At 45.6% G+C, this 19,512-nt stretch overlaps 1 protein-coding gene across 1 annotated transcript in view; it reads left to right on the forward strand.

Moving 5' to 3' along the window:
• Positions 1 to 18,639, forward strand: part of LOC141055945 (uncharacterized) — a 136,544-nt gene extending 117,905 nt beyond the window's left edge. Inside the window, exon 14 of the mRNA XM_073552643.1 lies at positions 15,696 to 18,639. Within this exon, the coding sequence (XP_073408744.1) occupies positions 15,696 to 16,957 (1,262 nt within the window). The 3' untranslated portion in view covers positions 16,958 to 18,639. The remainder of the gene's footprint in view (positions 1 to 15,695) is intronic.
• Positions 18,640 to 19,512: the final 873 nt, after the last annotated feature.

A 19,512-nucleotide genomic window follows, 5' to 3' on the forward strand; every position in this document is an offset into this window, starting at 1 on the left:
CAGCAGGACAATGTGCCATGCCATACAGCTAGGTCAAATCCCTGTCATGGGCAGCCTAATCTCCAGACCTGAACCCCATTGAAAACCTCTGGAATGTAATCAAGAGGAAGATGGATAGTCAAAAGCCATCAAACAAAGAACTGCTTACATTTTTGTACCAGGAGTGGCATAAGGTCACCCAAAAGCAGTGTGAAAGACGGGTGGGAAGCATGCCAAGACGCATGAAAGCTGTTTTTAAAAATCATGGTTATTCGACAAAATATTGATTTCTGAACTCTTAGTTAGTATTGTTGTGTCTAAATGATTATGAACTTGTTTTCTTAGCATTATTTGAGGTCTGCAAGCACTGCATGTTTTTGTTATTTTGACCATTTCTCATTTTCTGAAAATAAATATGAAATTTATTGCTTGGAAATTCGAAGACATGTTGTCAATAGTTTATAGAATAAAAGAGCAATTTACATTTTACTCAAAAACATACCTATGAAGAAAAAAATCAGACAAACTGAACATTTTACAGTGGTCTCTTAATTTTTGCCAGAGCTGTATGTGTGTATTATTATTATTTATTATTATTTATTTATAAAGCACCATTGGTTCCATGGTGCTGTACATAAGAAGGAGTTACATACAAATTACAGATATCACTTACAGTAAACAAACTAACAGTCACAGTCATATAGGGAGAGAGGACCCTGCCCTTTCGGGCTTACATGCTACAGGATGGTGGGGAAGGAGACAGTAGGTTGGGGGGGTTGCAGCAGCTCCAGTGATTAGGAGGCGGTAGCTCCAGTAGTGGTGAGAAGGCAGCGGGGATCATTGCAGGCTGTAGGCTATCCTGAAAAGGTGGGTTTTCAGGTTGCGTCTGAAGGATCCGAGTGTGGATGATAGCCGGACGTGTTGGGGCAGGGAATTCCAGAGGATGGGGGCTATTCAGGAGAAGTCTTGGAAGCGGCTGGGTGAGGAGCGAATAAGTGTGGAGGAGAGAAGGAGGTCTTGGGAGGACCAGAGATTACGTGAGGGGAAGTGTTGTGAGTTCATTTTCCCCTTCGTCACTGAGGTCTGGTGACCTCCCTATTCTGGTAAAGGAAGGTAATGAGCCTGATTATCAGGCACCTGAGCCTAATGAGGATGACTGGCTGAGTGGAGTCACGGACTGGATATAAGGCTGCCGACGCCCTTCTGCCCTGCGGGTGATTTCTCTGTGGACTTCTAGGACACCAGTCTGATTCCTGCTCCTCTAAAGCTAAGTTTTCTGCTTTGCCTGTTAGCATTAGTGTTTTGTTTTTGTTTTCCTTGCTTTTCTGGATTCTGCCATTCCCTGCTGGGTGAGCTGAATCTCCTTTTGCCGGCTGCTCTGTCTTCAGAATATTCCTGAGTACTGAAATAGCTTTTTTGAAGCCTAGCGTCTTCAGGGCCTTTTTCACTGTCAGTCTGTTGGCTCTTATTTTCATAGGGTTTTTCACGGATTGCAGATAGCAGCCTTCCTGTCCTTTCCTATCTAGTTAGCTTGGGCCCCGTCTTTGCTCAGTCTATCTTTCTGTCTGTGTTAGTGTTTTCATCTTGCTTCACCGTCATTATATGTTGGGGGCTGTCTTTTGCTTTGGGCTCTGCTCTGGGGCAGTTTAGCTTTCCCCTTTCTTTCTTTCGACCTATTTAATTCTCTGGCTGTGATCGAGGGGTCTAGGGCATCGTAGGAACCCCCCACGGCTACTGTTAGTTGTTGTGGATAGGATCAGGGGTCTGCAATCCGATAGCTGCCAACCTCTCTGGTTTTCTGGACTTAGCTAGCATTTCTGTTTTTGCCTCCTACGGTGACTCAATCATAACAGGGAAGTATCGGGAGATTAGTTCAGAGATGTATGGAGGAGACAGGTTGTAGATGGCCTTGTAGGTCAGTATTAGTAATTTGAATTGGATACGCTGAGGGAATGGGAGCCAGTGAAGAGATTTGCAGAGGGGAGAAGTGGAGGAGTAGCGAGGAGAGAGATGGATTAGTTGGGCGGCAGAGTTGAGGATGGACTGGAGAGGTGCAAGGGTGTTAGCAGGGAGGCCACAGAAAAGGATGTTGCAGTAGTCGAGGCGGGATATGATGAGGGCATGCACAAGTAGTTTAGTAGATTGAGGGTTGAGGAAGGGATGGATTCTGGAGATATTTTTGAGCTGGAGGCAACAGGAGGTGGAGAGAGCTTGGATGTGCGGTTTGAAGGACAGGGCAGAGTCAAGGGTTACTCCGAGGCAGCGGACCTCCGTTACGGGGGAAAGTGTGATGTCGTCAATTGTTATAGAAAGGTCGGGTAAGGAAGATCTGTGGGATGGGGGAAAGATGATTAGTTCAGATTTGTCCACATTGAGTTTGAGGAAGCGAGAGGAGAAGAAGGAGGATATGGCTGATAGACACTCTGGGATTCTGGAGAGCAGAGAGGTGACGTCTGCGCCAGAGAGGTAGATCTGAGTATCATCGGCATAAAGGTTGTACTGGAATCCATGGGACTCTATGAGTTGCCCCAGGCCAAGTGTATAGACTGAAAAGAGTAGGGGTCCTAGAACAGAGCCTTGCGGGACTCCAACAGAGAGAGAGTGGGATGAGGAGGTAGTTTGGGAGTGGGAGACACTGAATGTGCGGTTGGAAAGGTATGAGGAGATCCAGGATAGGGCAAGGTCTTTGATGCCAAAGGAGGAGAGGATCTGTAATAGGAGGCAGTGGTCAACTGTGTCGAAAGCAGAGGACAGGTCTAGGAAGGAGGAGTATAGAGTATTGTCCGTTAGCTTTGGCTGTAAGTAGGTCTCTGGTAATTTTGGTCAGGGCTGTCTCAGTGGAATGATGGGGGCGGAAGCCAGATTGTAGATTGTCAAAGAGCAAGTTAGATGAGAGGTGGGAGTAAAGTTTAGCGTGGAAGTGCTGCTCCAGGAGTTTAGAAGCGAATGGGAGCAGCGATATTGGGCGATAGCTGGATGTGGCTGTTGGATCGAGGGTTGACTTTTTAAGGATTGGTGTGATTGTGGCATGTTTGAAAGCAGAAGGGAAGGTGCCAGAAGTTAGTGATAGGTTGAAGAGGTGGGTTAGGGATGAGATAAGAGTGGTGGTGAGGTTGGGGAGGAGGTGGGATGGGATCGGGTCAAGTGCACAAGTGGTGAGGTGTGATTTGGAGAGAAGATGAGCAAGCTCCCCTTCAGTGATGTTAGATAAGGAGATTATGGGGTTTGGGCATTGGTCTCACATGCAAAGGGGTTGTGGTGGTGGAGCAATAAAGACTTGCCGTGACTATGTGTGTGTGTGTGTATAATTCCTGCTGTATGCAGATGACCTGCTGCTTCTGTCACCAACCGAGAAAGGCCTCCAAGACAGCCTGAAAACCTTAGAGAAATTGAGCTCCACCTGGGCACTACCAGTCAAACTAAAGAAAACCAACATCATGGTGTTCCAGAAGAGAGAGAGAAAATCAGACCAGCACCCTTCATTTGTCATCAACAACTGCGCCCTTACAGGAACCGACAAATATACCTACCTGGGCCTAAAGATTCACCGGTCAGGGAGCTTCAAACAAGCCATAGAGACCCTGAAAGACAAGGTCTGCAATACCTTCTATGCCATCCGAAGGAAACTCTACCATCTGAAGCCACCAGTGAGGGTCTGGTTAAAAATCTTCGACTCTGTCTTCGCCCCAATCCTCCTGTATGGCAGCAAAGTCTGGGGTCCTCACACCTACCCAGACTGGTCAAGGTGGGATTCCAGCCCAACAGAAATATTCCACCTGGAATTCTGCAAGCACCTTCTCCAAGTCCATCGGAGCACCTCCAACAGTGCTTTGCCGGGCCGAGCTGGGCAGATTCCCTCTACACCTAACGGTTCTAAAGAGGGCACTGTCATTCCAGGCTCACCTACGTAGGAGCAATCCAAGCTCCCATCACCATACAGCCCTGACACATGTAGGTGGAACAGAAAAACCAGGACCCTTGGAACAGCTCACCCAAACCCAACCTGACCAGAACACCAATCACAACAACCTGACAAAATCCAGAATCAGGAAGATGGTAGACGAAGGCCCGGAGAGGTACGTAAGTGACTGGAAGAACGACATCCTCAGCTCACAGAAACTGACCATGTACCAGAGTCTACAGAGAGACTACAGACTGGCCCCATATCTGGAGAAACTCCCAGACCCCAGAGACCGCAAGATCCTGAGCCGATATAGACTCAGTGCCCACAGTGTGGCCATCGAATCCGGCTGACACAGTCAGAGTTACAAGCCCAGGGAGGAAAGACCATGCCAACACTGTGACCAGGAGGCCCTGGAGGATGAGACCCACTTCCTGCTAAACTGCTCCAAATACTCAGCAGTGAGGGACACTCACTTCAGGAGACTCTCACATCTCTTCCCGGATTTCATCACCATGAAGGAGGAAGAGAAAACATATATCCTGCTGGGAGAAGAAGAGAGAGCAGTGGAAATAGCAGCGCAATATGTGAGCGAATGTCATAGACTGCGAGAAAGAGAACTATGATATGCCATGAACTTCTATGGCCCCCACCCTGGATCTGCCCCATCCCCTCCATCCACCTTCCCTATGCCATGGACTTCTATAGCCCCATCCTGGACCTGCCCCCTATCCCCCCGTCCACCTTCCCTATGCCATGGACTTCTATAGCCTCACCCTGGATCTGCCCCCATCCACCTTTCCTACAGCCCCTACCCAACATCCCTACTGTCCCTATCCCCATTCCCTTTTGTACACTTGCTTTGGAAAACTAATGGGTATTTAGTCCTGCCAATAAAGCTTCTTTGAATTTGAGAATATATATATATATATATATATATATATATTGTAGGGATTTGACTCGCTTAGGTGCAGCGGGAGACAAACATGAGGCACGTTCCTTTAAAATTTCACCAGGTTTATTACTCCATAAACCATAGACAGCATAACACTGAAATGTAACCTTCACTTCAGGCAAAGGAACAGAAATGTCCGTGGCTTCAGACTCGGACTGAGAGTCTCAGCACATGCTGGGAGCTGTAGTCCTCCCCATATACACTCTCTGTAGTGTCCCACCTGGACACATGGAAGTCTGTCCACACTCAGACAGACTCCCTCCACACTCTCACATGTGCCAAACACCTCAATTACATAGCCCTGTAACCACACCCAAAGGGGATCACATGGCTATGACATCACCAAAGGTTGTATAGACACACAGGCTTCCCTGACACAGTGTAACAGAAAGATCAGCAGTACCTCTGCTGATCAATACACCCTGGAGCCTGCATCCCAAGGCCACCCACCTTGAGACCCACAATGGTCATTTAGGACCCTGCTCCTGTTACCACACTGAATGTGCCTGTACACCCGTCCTGGGACACCCACACAGCGCCCCCTAGCCGACACAGTGGTAACTACACCACATACCTCCCCCCTCTGTTCAAACTTGTGGGGTTGAACACATGACATCACCCAGGTATCTTGAGACCTGGCACCCATGTCACCTTGCCCTACAAGTCGAGAGGACCATCTCCGTCTGTTTCGGTAGTCAAACTGCCTCATATTCACGTTAGGCCTCCCCCGCCCCCAGCGGTCAGTATCTCGGCCTTGGGCTTTGGCCTTCCCGTCAACGTCCGTCAGTGTGATCAGACACTCTTTAGTCTCCACCTGTTTGCAGTGCGCTCCGTCACCCGACCTTTCTCTCACCGGCCGGCTCTCCCAGTTCACACTGTCATGAGTCCCACGTCCAGCTGGGCCAACTGGCTGGTCTGAGTCTGACCCTCTGTCACTATGTCCACCACCGGGTCTCGTGCCTATGTTACTACGATTAGAACGGCCACTTGCGGACTCTCGACGTTCTTGCCTTCGACTACCTGTCCTTTCATTCCTTGGAGGATCCCTTCGGGTCCTTACACCTTGGGTTGGAGGTGGACGCCACCTGACGTTCTCTATCTGCTCATTCATCTGCAGTCGATCCTGTCTTAGCTGCTCAATCTCCTTCAGGTACGCTACCCGATATTCCAGGAGCATGCGAAGCTTCCCAATGCTTTCCACCGAACCAACCACAATGACAGGAACCATGTCATCTTCAATAACGACTTGGATTTCACCAGCAGGTGGGATCCTCACTCTCTTCACACAGGACCGATTCACCATCTCCTGCATCACTTTTCCAAGTCTGCCAACGACTTTCCCCACCAGATTTCTGGGTACCGGAATTATGTCTTCCACAAAGCCCAGCCGACTTTGTGCTTCCCTTGCAAGCTCCAGACGTCGAGCGGCTTTCCTATTACGCTCCACGAGCATCTGTTTCGTGCGGAGACATTGTAGGTGCATCTCCTTCAGGACAGCCACCCTTCTCTCTGTGTCTTCCGTTTCTGCCAGTATCACCAACTGGTCTGTTTCTGGTGCCCAGCTCACACTATAGGCCTTTACTGCCTTTTTAAAGGTCTCATGCACACCTTCGCTGGCACACGCTTCTCGCACGTCTTCGGGTACCTCCATCACGCACTTGAAGGTCATGGACTTGCTCTCATCCTGGACAGATGGCTCTGGGTTCCCCACGGACACTTCCCTCAAGGTATCTGCCAAGACCGGGTGACTGTCTTGTGCAGCTCTTGGTTCACCATCTTCCTGAGATTTACAGTCTTCAGGACCCTTTTCCAAGATGGGCTTTGGCAGTTCTGCCTTGCTGTCAGTCGGGCACGGCCGCTGTACGTCTTCACCCATCCACTTCTTCTCCTGTAGAAGACCTTTTACTACTCCACTGAGTTCTTGCAGAACTTTATCTCGCTCCTCTGCCAGGTAGCGACGCTGATCCTCTCTCCTGAGAATCTCCTGTTGATGCTTCTCTTGGGCCTCTCTGAGCACCTCCATATCTTCCAACAGGGTCTTGTTCATGGTTTTACACGCTGACAGGTGACCTCTGAGCTCAGAGACTTCCTTCTCCAGCTCATCCACTCTGTGCTCAGCTGCTTGCCTTAGGACTCTTTCCCGTTCGACATGTTCTGTTACAGTCTCCTTTATCAGCTGTATCTCATGATCTTGTTCTCTTTTGGCCAGCACGTGTCTCACCACTACCTCTTTAATTATATCGTTAAAGGGTACCACTGGGTCAGTCACACCAGTCGAGTGAACCCTCCAGTTACCGTCCAGCACCAATGTGTCTAGTCCAGTAGTCTCATCTCCCAGCCCACCATCTGTCTTATCACGAGACGTCAGGTCCGTCAGTTGGGCAGATGTACTTCTTCCTCTGGTCAGTTCTACCTCTGACCTGTCCATGTCAGGAGCCGTCACTGTCTCAGTGTCTGCTTGCCCCACAGTCGAAGCATCTCCATCGTCAGACCAAACGTCATCAAACAAAAGAAAGTCCCGGCCCCTCTCCCAGGCATAGACTAAGTCCCGTGGTATTCCTCTACCTTGGCACTCACCACCTTTGGTCCCCTCAAACACTACTCTGTCTACTGCGTAGTTCACCGTGACCCCGTGTTTACAGCGAACCCTGACGTTTTTCTCGGCCAGAGAGAAAACGAGAGGCGTTCCTGTCAGAGTCACCTGACTCTCTGAGTCCAGCTGACCAAAGGCTCCTTCCCGGTGCAGCATCACTGTACACATCTGTGGCCCGTCATTACTACCTGGAAAGGATATTCCACATTCTGAAAAAGACCTGCACATACACTGCGGTACTCCAGACGTACCTACTGAGTCACCTAGTGCTGTCACTTCTTCAAACTTGGCCCCTTTCTGGACCACCACCCCGCTTTGGGTTGCCACTCCAATTTGGGTCACCGCCCCCTTTCGGGACTCCACCCCCTTTTGGGTTACCACTCCAATTTGGGTCACCTCCCCCTTTTGTGACTCCACCCCTTTTTGGGTTACCACTCTAATTTGGGTCACCGCCCCCTTTTGGGACTCCACCCCTTTTTTGGTTACCACTCCCTTTTGGGTCACCGCCCCCTTTTGGGATTTCCCCATGTCCGTCCTGCAGAACCTCTTAGGCCACAGTTCACACAGTACAGTTTGTCTTTTAACGATACCACACAAGTCTTTGCTGGCACCACCACAGCTCCTGCTGTCACTGATCACCGGCACCTCCGGCTGCTGTTCACACACATACACAGCGGCTGGTGTCACTGCAGCTCCTGCTGCGCCATCTTCGTGGACCCGCCGATCCACCGGAAGCCGCTTGTCACCTTCGTAACCCCGCCGGGTTACTGGAAGCCGCTTGTCACCCTCAAAGATAAAAAAGCCACAAAAGCGCGCCCATAGGGCCTTACCAGTGCAGGTATAATGGGTTATGCAGCAATAATACAGGGTACTCACCCTTAATAGTTGTGTAAAGCCACAACTGCTGTATCCGCTTAGTCACATGCAATAAAGCTGCAGCAGGATGGTGTAGACAGACAGCGTCTGCTACCAATGCTCCCAGGGCAGATCCCTTAAAGAAAACACCAGGTCCCTGTGCTGCGAGACCTTCGTGACCCCACTGAGCCACAGCAAGCACCTTCAGGTTTTGCAGAGGAAAAGAAAAAAAAAAAAAAAGAAAAAAAAACACATGCACAGTCTCTCACATGTCCTGTTCGTGTGCCACTCAGGACGTACCGTCTCCACCTGAGACCGTCCAACACACAGGGCGCACCGGGTGCTATTCAGGGAGCCGACCCTCCTCCCAGGGTCTCCCAACACACCAGCCTCACCAGGTCCAGGGGCTCAGCGGGTGCTCTTCAGGACATCCGTCTCCGCCTGAGACTGCCCAACACACGCCTCATCAGGTCCAAGGTCATATCACGTGTTCCAGGGATCCGATTCCTCTCCCAGAACCTCCCAACACTGACCCTCCAGGACCTTGCTCACTGACCCCTCCAGGAACACAGTCTCTCACTGACCCTGGTCAGTGCAACACAGACTCCTGTCTGTTACCTGTGTCGGCCACACAGGTTCCTGGACGCCTCTTCTCCTCAGAGGTATCCCACAAATATTAATACAGTCACTTTCTCTGACCTCGGTCAGTATTACTCACGGTTGTCAGACCGTCTGCTCTCCTGGCTCAGAATCGCCAGCGCTGCCACACGTGCTTCTGGGAGTCGCTGCCCGCAGTCTGTCACCAATTGTAGGGATTTGACTCGCTTAGGTGCAGCGGGAGACAAACATGAGGCACGTTCCTTTAAAATTTCACCAGGTTTATTACTCCATAAACCATAGACAGCATAACACTGAAATGTAACCTTCACTTCAGGCAAAGGAACAGAAATGTCCGTGGCTTCAGACTCGGACTGAGAGTCTCAGCACATGCTGGGAGCTGTAGTCCTCCCCATATACACTCTCTGTAGTGTCCCACCTGGACACATGGAAGTCTGTCCACACTCAGACAGACTCCCTCCACACTCTCACATGTGCCAAACACCTCAATTACATAGCCCTGTAACCACACCCAAAGGGGATCACATGGCTATGACATCACCAAAGGTTGTATAGACACACAGGCTTCCCTGACACAGTGTAACAGAAAGATCAGCAGTACCTCTGCTGATCAATACACCCTGGAGCCTGCATCCCAAGGCCACCCACCTTGAGACCCACAATGGTCATTTAGGACCCTGCTCCTGTTACCACACTGAATGTCCCTGTACACCCGTCCTGGGACACCCACACAGCGCCCCCTAGCCGACACAGTGGTAACTACACCACAATATATATATATATATATATATATATATATATATATATATATATATATATACACACACACACAGTGGGGCAAAAAAGTATTTAGTCAGTCAGCAATAGTGCAAGTTCCACCACTTAAAAAGATGAGAGGCGTCTGTAATTTACATCACAGGTAGACCTCAACTATGGGAGACAAACTGAGAAAAAAAAAATCCAGAAAATCACATTGTCTGGTTTTTTTTTCATTTTATTTGCATATTATGGTGGAAAATAAGTAATTGGTCAGAAACAAGCAATCAAGATTTCTGCCTCTCACAGACCTGTAACTTCTTCTTTAAGAGTCTCCTCTTTCCTCCACTCATTACCTGTAGTAATGGCACCTGTTTAAACTTATCAGTATAAAAAGACACCTGTGCACACCCTCAAACAGTCTGACTCCAAACTCCACTATGGTGAAGACCAAAGAGCTGTCAAAGGACACCAGAAACAAAATTGTAGCCCTGCACCAGGCTGGGAAGACTGAATCTGCAATAGCCAACCAGCTTGGAGTGAAGAAATCAACTGTGGGAGCAATAATTAGAAAATGGAAGACATACAAGACCACTGATAATCTCCCTCGATCTGGTGCTCCACGCAAAATCCCACCCCGTGGGGTCAAAATGATCACAAGAACGGTGAGCAAAAATCCCAGAACCACGCGGGGGGACCTAGTGAATGAACTGCAGAGAGCTGGGACCAATGTAACAAGGCCTACCATAAGTAACACACTACGCCACCATGGACTCAGATCCTGCAGTGCCAGACGTGTCCCACTGCTTAAGCCTGTACATGTCCGGGCCCGTCTGAAGTTTGCTAGAGAGCATTTGGATGATCCAGAGGAGTTTTGGGAGAATGTCCTATGGTCTGATGAAACCAAACTGGAACTGTTTGGTAGAAACACAACTTGTCGTGTTTGGAGGAAAAAGAATACTGAGTTGCATCCATCAAACACCATACCTACTGTAAAGCATGGTGGTGGAAACATCATGCTTTGGGGCTGTTTCTCTGCAAAGGGGCCAGGACGACTGATCCGGGTACATGAAAGAATGAATGGGGCCATGTATCATGAGATTTTGAGTGCAAACCTCCTTCCATCAGCAAGGGCATTGATGATGAAACGTGGCTGGGTCTTTCAACATGACAATGATCCAAAGCACACCGCCAGGGCAACGAAGGAGTGGCTTCATAAAGCATTTCAAGGTCCTGGAGTGGCCTAGCCAGTCTCCAGATCTCAACCCTATAGAAAACCTTTGGAGGGAGTTGAAAGTCCGTGTTGCCAAGCGAAAAGCCAAAAACATCACTGCTCTAGAGGAGATCTGCATGGAGGAATGGGCCAACATACCAACAACAGTGTGTGGCAACCTTGTGAAGGCTTACAGAAAACGTTTGACCTCTGTCATTGCCAACAAAGGATATATCACAAAGTATTGAGATGAAATTTTGTTTCTGACCAAATACTTATTTTCCACCATAATATGCAAATAAAATGAAAAACAACAGACAATGTGATTTTCTGGATTTTTTTTTCTCAGTTTGTCTCCCATAGTTGAGGTCTACCTATGATGTAAATTACAGACGCCTCTCATCTTTTTAAGTGGTGGAACTTGCACTATTGCTGACTGACTAAATACTTTTTTGCCCCACTGTATATATATATAATGTGTGTATATACAGACACACACACACACACACACACACACACACATATATATACATATATATATATATATATATATACACACGTGTGTGTGTGTGTGTGTGTGTGTGTGTATCAATCAATCAATCAAATTTATTATCGCCAAGTACATATTACATATATACAAGGAATTCTTTGTGGCAAAGAGGCAACATAATATATAACAACAGATACAACAAGTAACATCTAACAAGACAGATACAGTATATAGTCTACACATGACGATTTAATTGTTTAACAGAGAGTGGATAGAAGCTGTTCATATGGCGGTTGGTGCTGCATTTGGGGACTCTGAAGCGACGTCCTGAAGGGAGTAGTTGGAATGAGGAGTGTCCCGGGTGAGAGGGATCGGATGAAATTTTCAATGCGTGGGATCGAATACTCTTATCATAAAGATCCTGGATTTTAGGCAGGGGGGAACCTATAATTCTCTGCTGTTCTGAAAGTCCTTTGTAAGCGGAGTTTGTCATGCGCAGTGGCTCCCCCATACCAGACTATCAGAGAGGAACAAATCACAGATCTGATGACAGCATTACAGAATAAGATCAGCAGATTCTTAGACAAACCATATCTTTTCAGCTGACGCAGGAAGAACATCCTCTGTTGTGCTTTTCTTATAACAGCATTCACGTTTTTCCCCCATTTAAGATCATGAGAGATGATAACACCAAGGAATTTGGTCTCTGTGACCCTAAGAACCACTTCGTCATGGATGTAGAGTGGAAGTATCTCATGTTGATCCTTCCTAAAATCCACAACCATCTCAGCAGTTTTTTTAGTGTTGAGTACAAGATTATTGGCTTTACACCAGTCACATATTCTTTTCACCTCACTCCGAGACAAGTCTTCAGCATTTCCCCTGATGAGACCAATCAGTGTCATATCATCGGCAAATTTCAAGATTTTTACTGAGTCTGCTGAAGAGATGCAATCATTCGTATAGAGAGAAAACAGTAACGGGGACAAAACACACCCCTGAGGTGCCCCGATGTTTGTGACCAAGGTGTCCGAAGTGAATGGTCCAACTTTTACACTCTGTATCCTGGCTGTCAGGAAGTTATAAATCCACAAGCATAAGTTGAGAGGGACTCCAAGAGCTACCATTTTCTTATGAAGTAAATTCGGATCAATGGTATTGAACGCTGAGCTAAAGTCCATGAAAAGAATCCGGACATATGAGTGCAGTTCATCTGTATGATCCAAAATGTACTTCAGTGCCAGATTGACAGTGTCGTTTGCCGAACGATTCTCCTTATAGGCAAACTGAAGCGGGTCCCATAGCTTCTGCGTGAATTTTATCAGGTGGGACATCATAATTCTTTCGAAGACTATCATAGCTACAGATGTGAGTGCTACTGGTCTATAGTCGTTCAACTCAGAGGATCCCACTTTCTTGGGGACAGGGATAATTGTGGAACTTTTCCAACACTGAGGTACAACGCACTTTTTCAGTGACACATTGTATATATTTGTCAGTATAGGGGCAAGCTGGGTAGCACATACTTTCAGACACATTGGAGATACACCATCAGGGCCAGGTGCCTTTTTGACCTTAAGTCCCTTCAGGATGCGTATCACCTCTGCCTCGGAGATCACTACTTGGGTGTTGCACAATGAATGATCTTTATATGAACAGACTGAGGAGCTTAGAGATGAATAGCCACTGTGTGTAGAGCTTGCCTCAAATCTGCAGTAGAATTCATTTAACTCTACTGCCAGACTTCTGCTGGGGTTCACTATAGTGGGGTGGCTTTTATAATTGGTGACCTCTCTTAATCCTCTCCATGCAGATCTAGTATCTTTTGATGAGAACCTTTCCTCCAGAATCTTTGCATACTCGTGTTTGGCTAACTTGATCTCTTTAGATAGCGAGTTCCTAAGTTTCTTGAATTCAGTAATATCGCCTGCTTTATAAGCCTCACCTATATAAGCCTATATACACACAAACACATAGATGTGTGTATCTAATATATAAAGCTCAATGTGTGTATGTGTGTGTGTGTGTGTGTGTGTGTGTGTATGTCCGGGATTGGCATCCGCACCGTCGCAGCTACAGTCACAAAATTTGGCACAGGGATGGAGGATGTGTGATGGGTATATGGGCACTCGACTATGGGATGGAGGATATGTATGATGCGTATATGGGCAAGGGCCTATGGGATCGTGGATATGTATGATGGGTATATGGGCACGGGACTATGGGATGGAGGATAATTATAATTTGCTATAACCAACCGCAGTTAGTTACTATGCCATAGATATATATATATGTGTGTGTGTGCATATGTACATATATATGTGTGTGTGTGTGTGTGTATATATATATATATATATATAATACACTAGCTGAAGAGCCCGGCGCTGCCCGGGCGTAGTAACTAACTGTGGATAGTTATACCAAATTATAATTATCCTCCATCCCATAGTCCCGTGCCCATATACCCAACATACCTATCCTCCATCCCATAGTCGAGTGCCCATATATCCATCACACATCCTCCATCCCATAGCCCAATGCCCATATACCCATCATACATATTCTCCATCCCATAGTCCCATGCCCATATACCCATCATACATATTCTCCATCACATAGTCCCATGCCCATATACCCATCATACATATTCGCCATCCCATAGTCGAGTGCCCATATACCCATCACACATCCTTCATCTCATAGTCCCATGCCCATATACCTATCATACATATCGTCCATCCCATAGTCCCGTGCCCATATACTCATCATGCATATCCTCCATCCCATAGTCAACCATTATGACATCATAATGAGCAGCGGGGCTTGCAACCTATGATGACATCAGCGACGCCATGGCAATCATTATGACATCATAATGAGGGGCGGGGCTTGACACACACACTTTTTCCCCATTATGTAGATAGGAGCAAAATTGTTTGGTGAATTGGAACGCGCTGGGATAAAATTTCGCCTCACAACATAGCCTAGGACGCGCTCAGGGTCCAGACGTGTGACTGTGCCTAATTTTGTGGCTGTAGCTGCGACGGTGCGGATGCCAATCCCGGACATACACACATACATACATACACACTTTGAGCTTTATATATTAGATATATATATACTAGCTGAAGAGCCCAGCGCTGCCCGGGCATAGTAACTAACTGTGGTTAGTTATAGCAAATTATAATTATCCTCCATCCCATAGTCCCGTGCCCATATACCCATCATACATATCCACGATCCCACAGGCCCATGTCCATATACCCATCATACATATCCTCCATCCCATAGTCGAGTGCCCATATACCCATCACACATCCTCCATCCCATAGTCCCTTGCCCATATACCCATCACACATCCTTCATTTCATAGTCCCATGCCCATATACCCATCATACATATCGTCCATCCCATAGTCCCGTGCCCATATACCCATCATACATATCCTCCATCCCATAGTCGGGTGCCCATATTCCCATCACACATCCTCCATCCCATAGTCAACCATTATGACATCATAATGAGCGATGGGGCTTGCAACCTATGGTGACATCAGCGTCGCCATGGCAACCATTATGACATCATAATGAGGGGCTGGGCTTGATACACACACACTTTTTCCCCCATTATGTAGATAGGGGCAAAATTGTTTGGTGAATTGGAACGCGCGGGGTTAAAATTTCGCCTCACAACATAGCTTAGGACGCTCTCGGGGTCCAGACGTGTGACTGTGCCAAATTTTGTGGCTGTAACTGCGACGGTGCGGATGCCAATCCCGGACATACACACACACACACACACACACACACACATACATACATACATTGAGCTTTATATATTAGATTTCATATCGTTCCCAAATTCTTATGAAAACATTTACAGCACATCCTGCACTGAACTACTGAACCCAATTTATTACATATTTTAGGAGTCGTAGTTGATCCATTTTATACTGACTCCAACGCCACCAAAATAGACACCGACGACACCACTCCAACTCCACAGCCCTGGTTGTTAGTCCCTTTATAATAACATTTAAGAAAAGTTACTTTTTAATTTGGGGTTGTATCGCCACACGTTATAATTAAGCCATGCTTCAATTCAATTCTCTCTTACGAGATGGCGTTATGGATTTTGATCCCATTTTACCATTTCAGCTATGACAGCTAGCATTAGAAGAGAAATTAAAAATTGACATAGCACAACCTTTTGGCTTAATAACATAATCTGTTAGTCCTTGCATTACCGTCAGCTAGTAACTGATTTTTAATACAATTTATTTCAAAGGGAAGCAATTATAAAAAAAAAATATGGTATATATTTTTTTCTTGGCAGATGCAGCAGAGGGACATGTTACGTTTGAAGCAGTTGATGATGGTATCACACCATATATATTTGAAGAGCATCACATTATTCCAGATCTCCTGCCAGCCCTTCACAGCAAAAATCTATCATCTATTCCTTATCAAGAGGGCCTATCTTTTGATTCATTACAGACTGTTAAACAAAATATAAATAACAAAAGTGATGCTGAACATGAAAAAGCTCATACAGCGGAGAAACCATTTACATGTACAGAATGTGGGAAATGTTTTACCAAGAAAACATTTCTTACTGTACATCAGAGAATTCACACAGGGAAGAAGCCATTTTCATGTCCAGAATGTGGGAAATGTTTTAATTGCAGAGGAGATCTTGTTAAACATAAAAGAACTCACAAAGGAGAGAAACCATTTTCATGTTCAGAATGTAAAAAATGTTTTACAAATAAAACAAACCTTGCTATACATCAGAGAATTCACACAGGGGAGAAGCCATTTTCATGTCATGAATGTGGGAAATGTTTTACTTGCAATGGAAGTCTTGTTAAACATAAAATAACTCACACAGGGGTGAAGCCATTTTCATGTCCAGAATGTGGGAAATGTTTTACAAAAAAAGGAAATCTTACTGTACATCAGAAAACTCACACAGGGGAGAAGCCATTTTCATGTCCAGAATGTGAGAGATGTTTTACATACAAAACAAATCTTATTGCACATCAGAAAATTCACACAGGAGAGAAGCCATTTTCATGTTCGGAATGTGGGAAATGTTTTAACAATAAAGCACATTTTTTTTCACATCAGAGAATTCACACAGGGGAGAAGCCATTCTCATGTCCAGAATGTGATAAATGTTTTACTTTCAAAGGAGATCTTATTAAACATAAAAGAACTCACACAGGGGAGAAGCCATTCCCATGTTCAGAATGTGGGAAATGCTTTACCATAAAAACAAGTCTTGCTGCACATCAGAGAAGTCACACAGGGGAGAAGCCATTTTCATGTCAGGAATGTGGGAAATGTTTTACTTGCAAAAGAGGTCTTGTGAAACACAAAAGAACTCACACAGGGGAGAAGCCATTTTCATGTTCAGAATGTGGGAAATATTTTACCTATAAAACAAGTCTTGTTGCACATCTGAGAATTCACACAGGGGAGAAGCCGTTTTCATGTTCAGAATGTGGAAAATGTTTTACGACAAAATCAAATCTTACTGTACATCTGAGAACTCATAGGAGAGAAGCTATTTTAATGTTCAGAATGTGGAAATAGTTCTTGTAAATCTAAAGTTCTTATGCATCAGAGGATACATAGAGAGGAGGAGCCATTTTCACAATGACATTAGGAAAATGTTAGAAATTACATTTTGTGAAACATCATGCAAATTACACAGGGATGTAGCCATTCCTTGTTCTATAAAATGATTTACCATATATACTCGTGTATAAGCCTAGATGATTTTCAGCACATTTTATTGTGCGGAAAATGCCCCCCCCCGGCTTATACACAAGTCATTGTCCAGAAAGCCGGCGGGGGGAGGGGGAGCGGCAGGAGTCGGCGGCTGTAGCACAGTGACAGCTGTAGCTGCAGCCACAGGCTTCAAGAAGGCATCATATTCACCTTCCTCATGCCTTTGCTGCATCTCCGTCCCTGCATCTCTGTCTCGGCGCTGGCAGCTCTTCCCAAGTGCTGAGCTGTCACATTGTACCATTTATTAAGGTTATGAATATGCACGCTTCTCCACTCCCATAGGAGTGGAGCGCATATTCATTACCTTAATGAGCGGTACCACGTGACCGCTGAGCACAGGAAGAGCGCCCCCGTCGGGACAATGGAGATGCAGTGAAGGCGCGAGGAGGTGAATAGGACGGGGGGGGTTTGAGCCATGCGGGACTGGGGAAGCCATGCATACAACTTGGAGAAAAAAGGATTTAGTTCAGCTCACCCATCATTGATGCTGCAGCAAGGTCCGAGCAAGGACACGTCTCCACTTGGACGTCTTGGAATACTTCATAGAAAAAGGAAAGTCTAGCTCAAGGAGTAAAATCCAGAATTTTATTTATTTATTTTATTAAAATACAAGCATGGCTGCTAAAGTTATCATTGCGGTTTTTACCCTGACATGGGATAGCCACACAGAAAGTGCCCAGGAGGTTCTGTACGCGTTTTGAGCGGTATATGCTCTTAGACTCAGAATCATGCATACTACAGGGGGAGCCACACATAGCAGGACAGGATGGGGAGCCACACATAGCAGGACAGGATGGTGGGGGGGGCCACACATAACAGGACCAGATGGGTGGAGCCACACATAGGACAGGACAGGGGGAGCCATGCATAGCAGGAAGCAGGATAAAGATAAGGGGACAATGCATACTCTGCTTATACTCTAGTGAATAAGCTTACCCAGATTTCTGTGGCAAAATTAGGTGCCTCAGTTTATACTCGAGTCGGCTTATACTCAAGTATATACAGTAATTGATGAAATGCACAAGAAAAGTTACAGTAAAAGTTAAGTCACAAGTCTGAAAAGGGAAAGCAATTTAGAACACTAAATCATAATGATTAGGAAAATATACTGTATGTAATGACCAATAAACATCAGCAAGTGTAATACATATAACAATCCAAAATATTTCACCATGTATATAGAATACTTTATTTTTTTGTGAACACTACAACTGCATCTTAAAGAGGTTGACCAGCACTTCTCTTGTATACATGATCGGGACAGTTGTTGAGGCAAACGTCAGACAACAAGCATCTAATAATTATGGTGTCTTGTTAATCAGATGACACAAACTGGGGACTGGATGGTTTCCTCTTCCACTGTCCTAATCAAGTTCACAGTATCTACCCACACCTGATACCAGACCACATGGTAGAGAGAGGTATCAGATCACCTCTTTAAAACTTGTAATCTATGATTAATAAACATTTACCTTTATTACTAATATCCATCTGTTTGCATCTTTATTTGTATTGTTTATATGTTAAGATAGTGGCTTTGCTACTAGTTTAGTGATAGGACTCGCAAGTGTGAGGACCCTTGACGTTGGGTTATGAGCTTGCATATCTTGGCCAAAATATCGACCGATACCTCACATATTGATAAGAGCAGGTGCAGCCAAGCCCAGCACTTTGGGTTTTGTATACAGGAGTGTTCATATGGGATGTATTTAGAGAGTGCTAGCCAGCCCACCTAATTGAATAGTATGGTCGTGACTAATAGGCTGTGAACCAGACACTATGCATTACCTGCATGTGAACAGAGCCCTATACAGGCCTCTATTGTGCATATATATACAACTCTGGCAAAAATTAAGAGACCGCTGCAAAATTTTCAGTTTATATACAAATTAGAACAGAGTACATTGTAATTATCTTGCAAGTGATCCTCAATAGGATCACATAGGGAATCACATAGGGACCAGGGAAATTTCCCAAATGGTACACTCGCTCAGACATAGTATACAAAAAAACTGAGTGTAAATCCAAAAGTAAAATCCAAATTTTATTTAAATAATCAATTTATAATACAAAATTCATATAGATATACATACAAACAAAAGGGTCCAGATACAAGGAAGGGACAAACAAACAAATATGTAAACTGGGCCTTAGAGTAGCATTGAGAGGTGGGAAGGTGGTTTAGGGTAATATTAATTTTATATATATAGTGATATACAGCTTAAAGTGCATGTGCCTACATGTAAACCATAAGGAACGATTGGCTAATTAGCCATATCACATTCAGGGTCTCCCATTAGATCCCTGATAGCCGCCCATACAACAGCAATGAATACTATGAAAAAAAGCCACTCTTA

The sequence above is a fragment of the Dendrobates tinctorius genome, unplaced genomic scaffold (assembly GCF_039654945.1).
Source record: "Dendrobates tinctorius isolate UK_male_01 unplaced genomic scaffold, ASM3965494v1 ptg000192l, whole genome shotgun sequence".
NCBI lineage: Eukaryota > Metazoa > Chordata > Amphibia > Anura > Dendrobatidae > Dendrobates > Dendrobates tinctorius.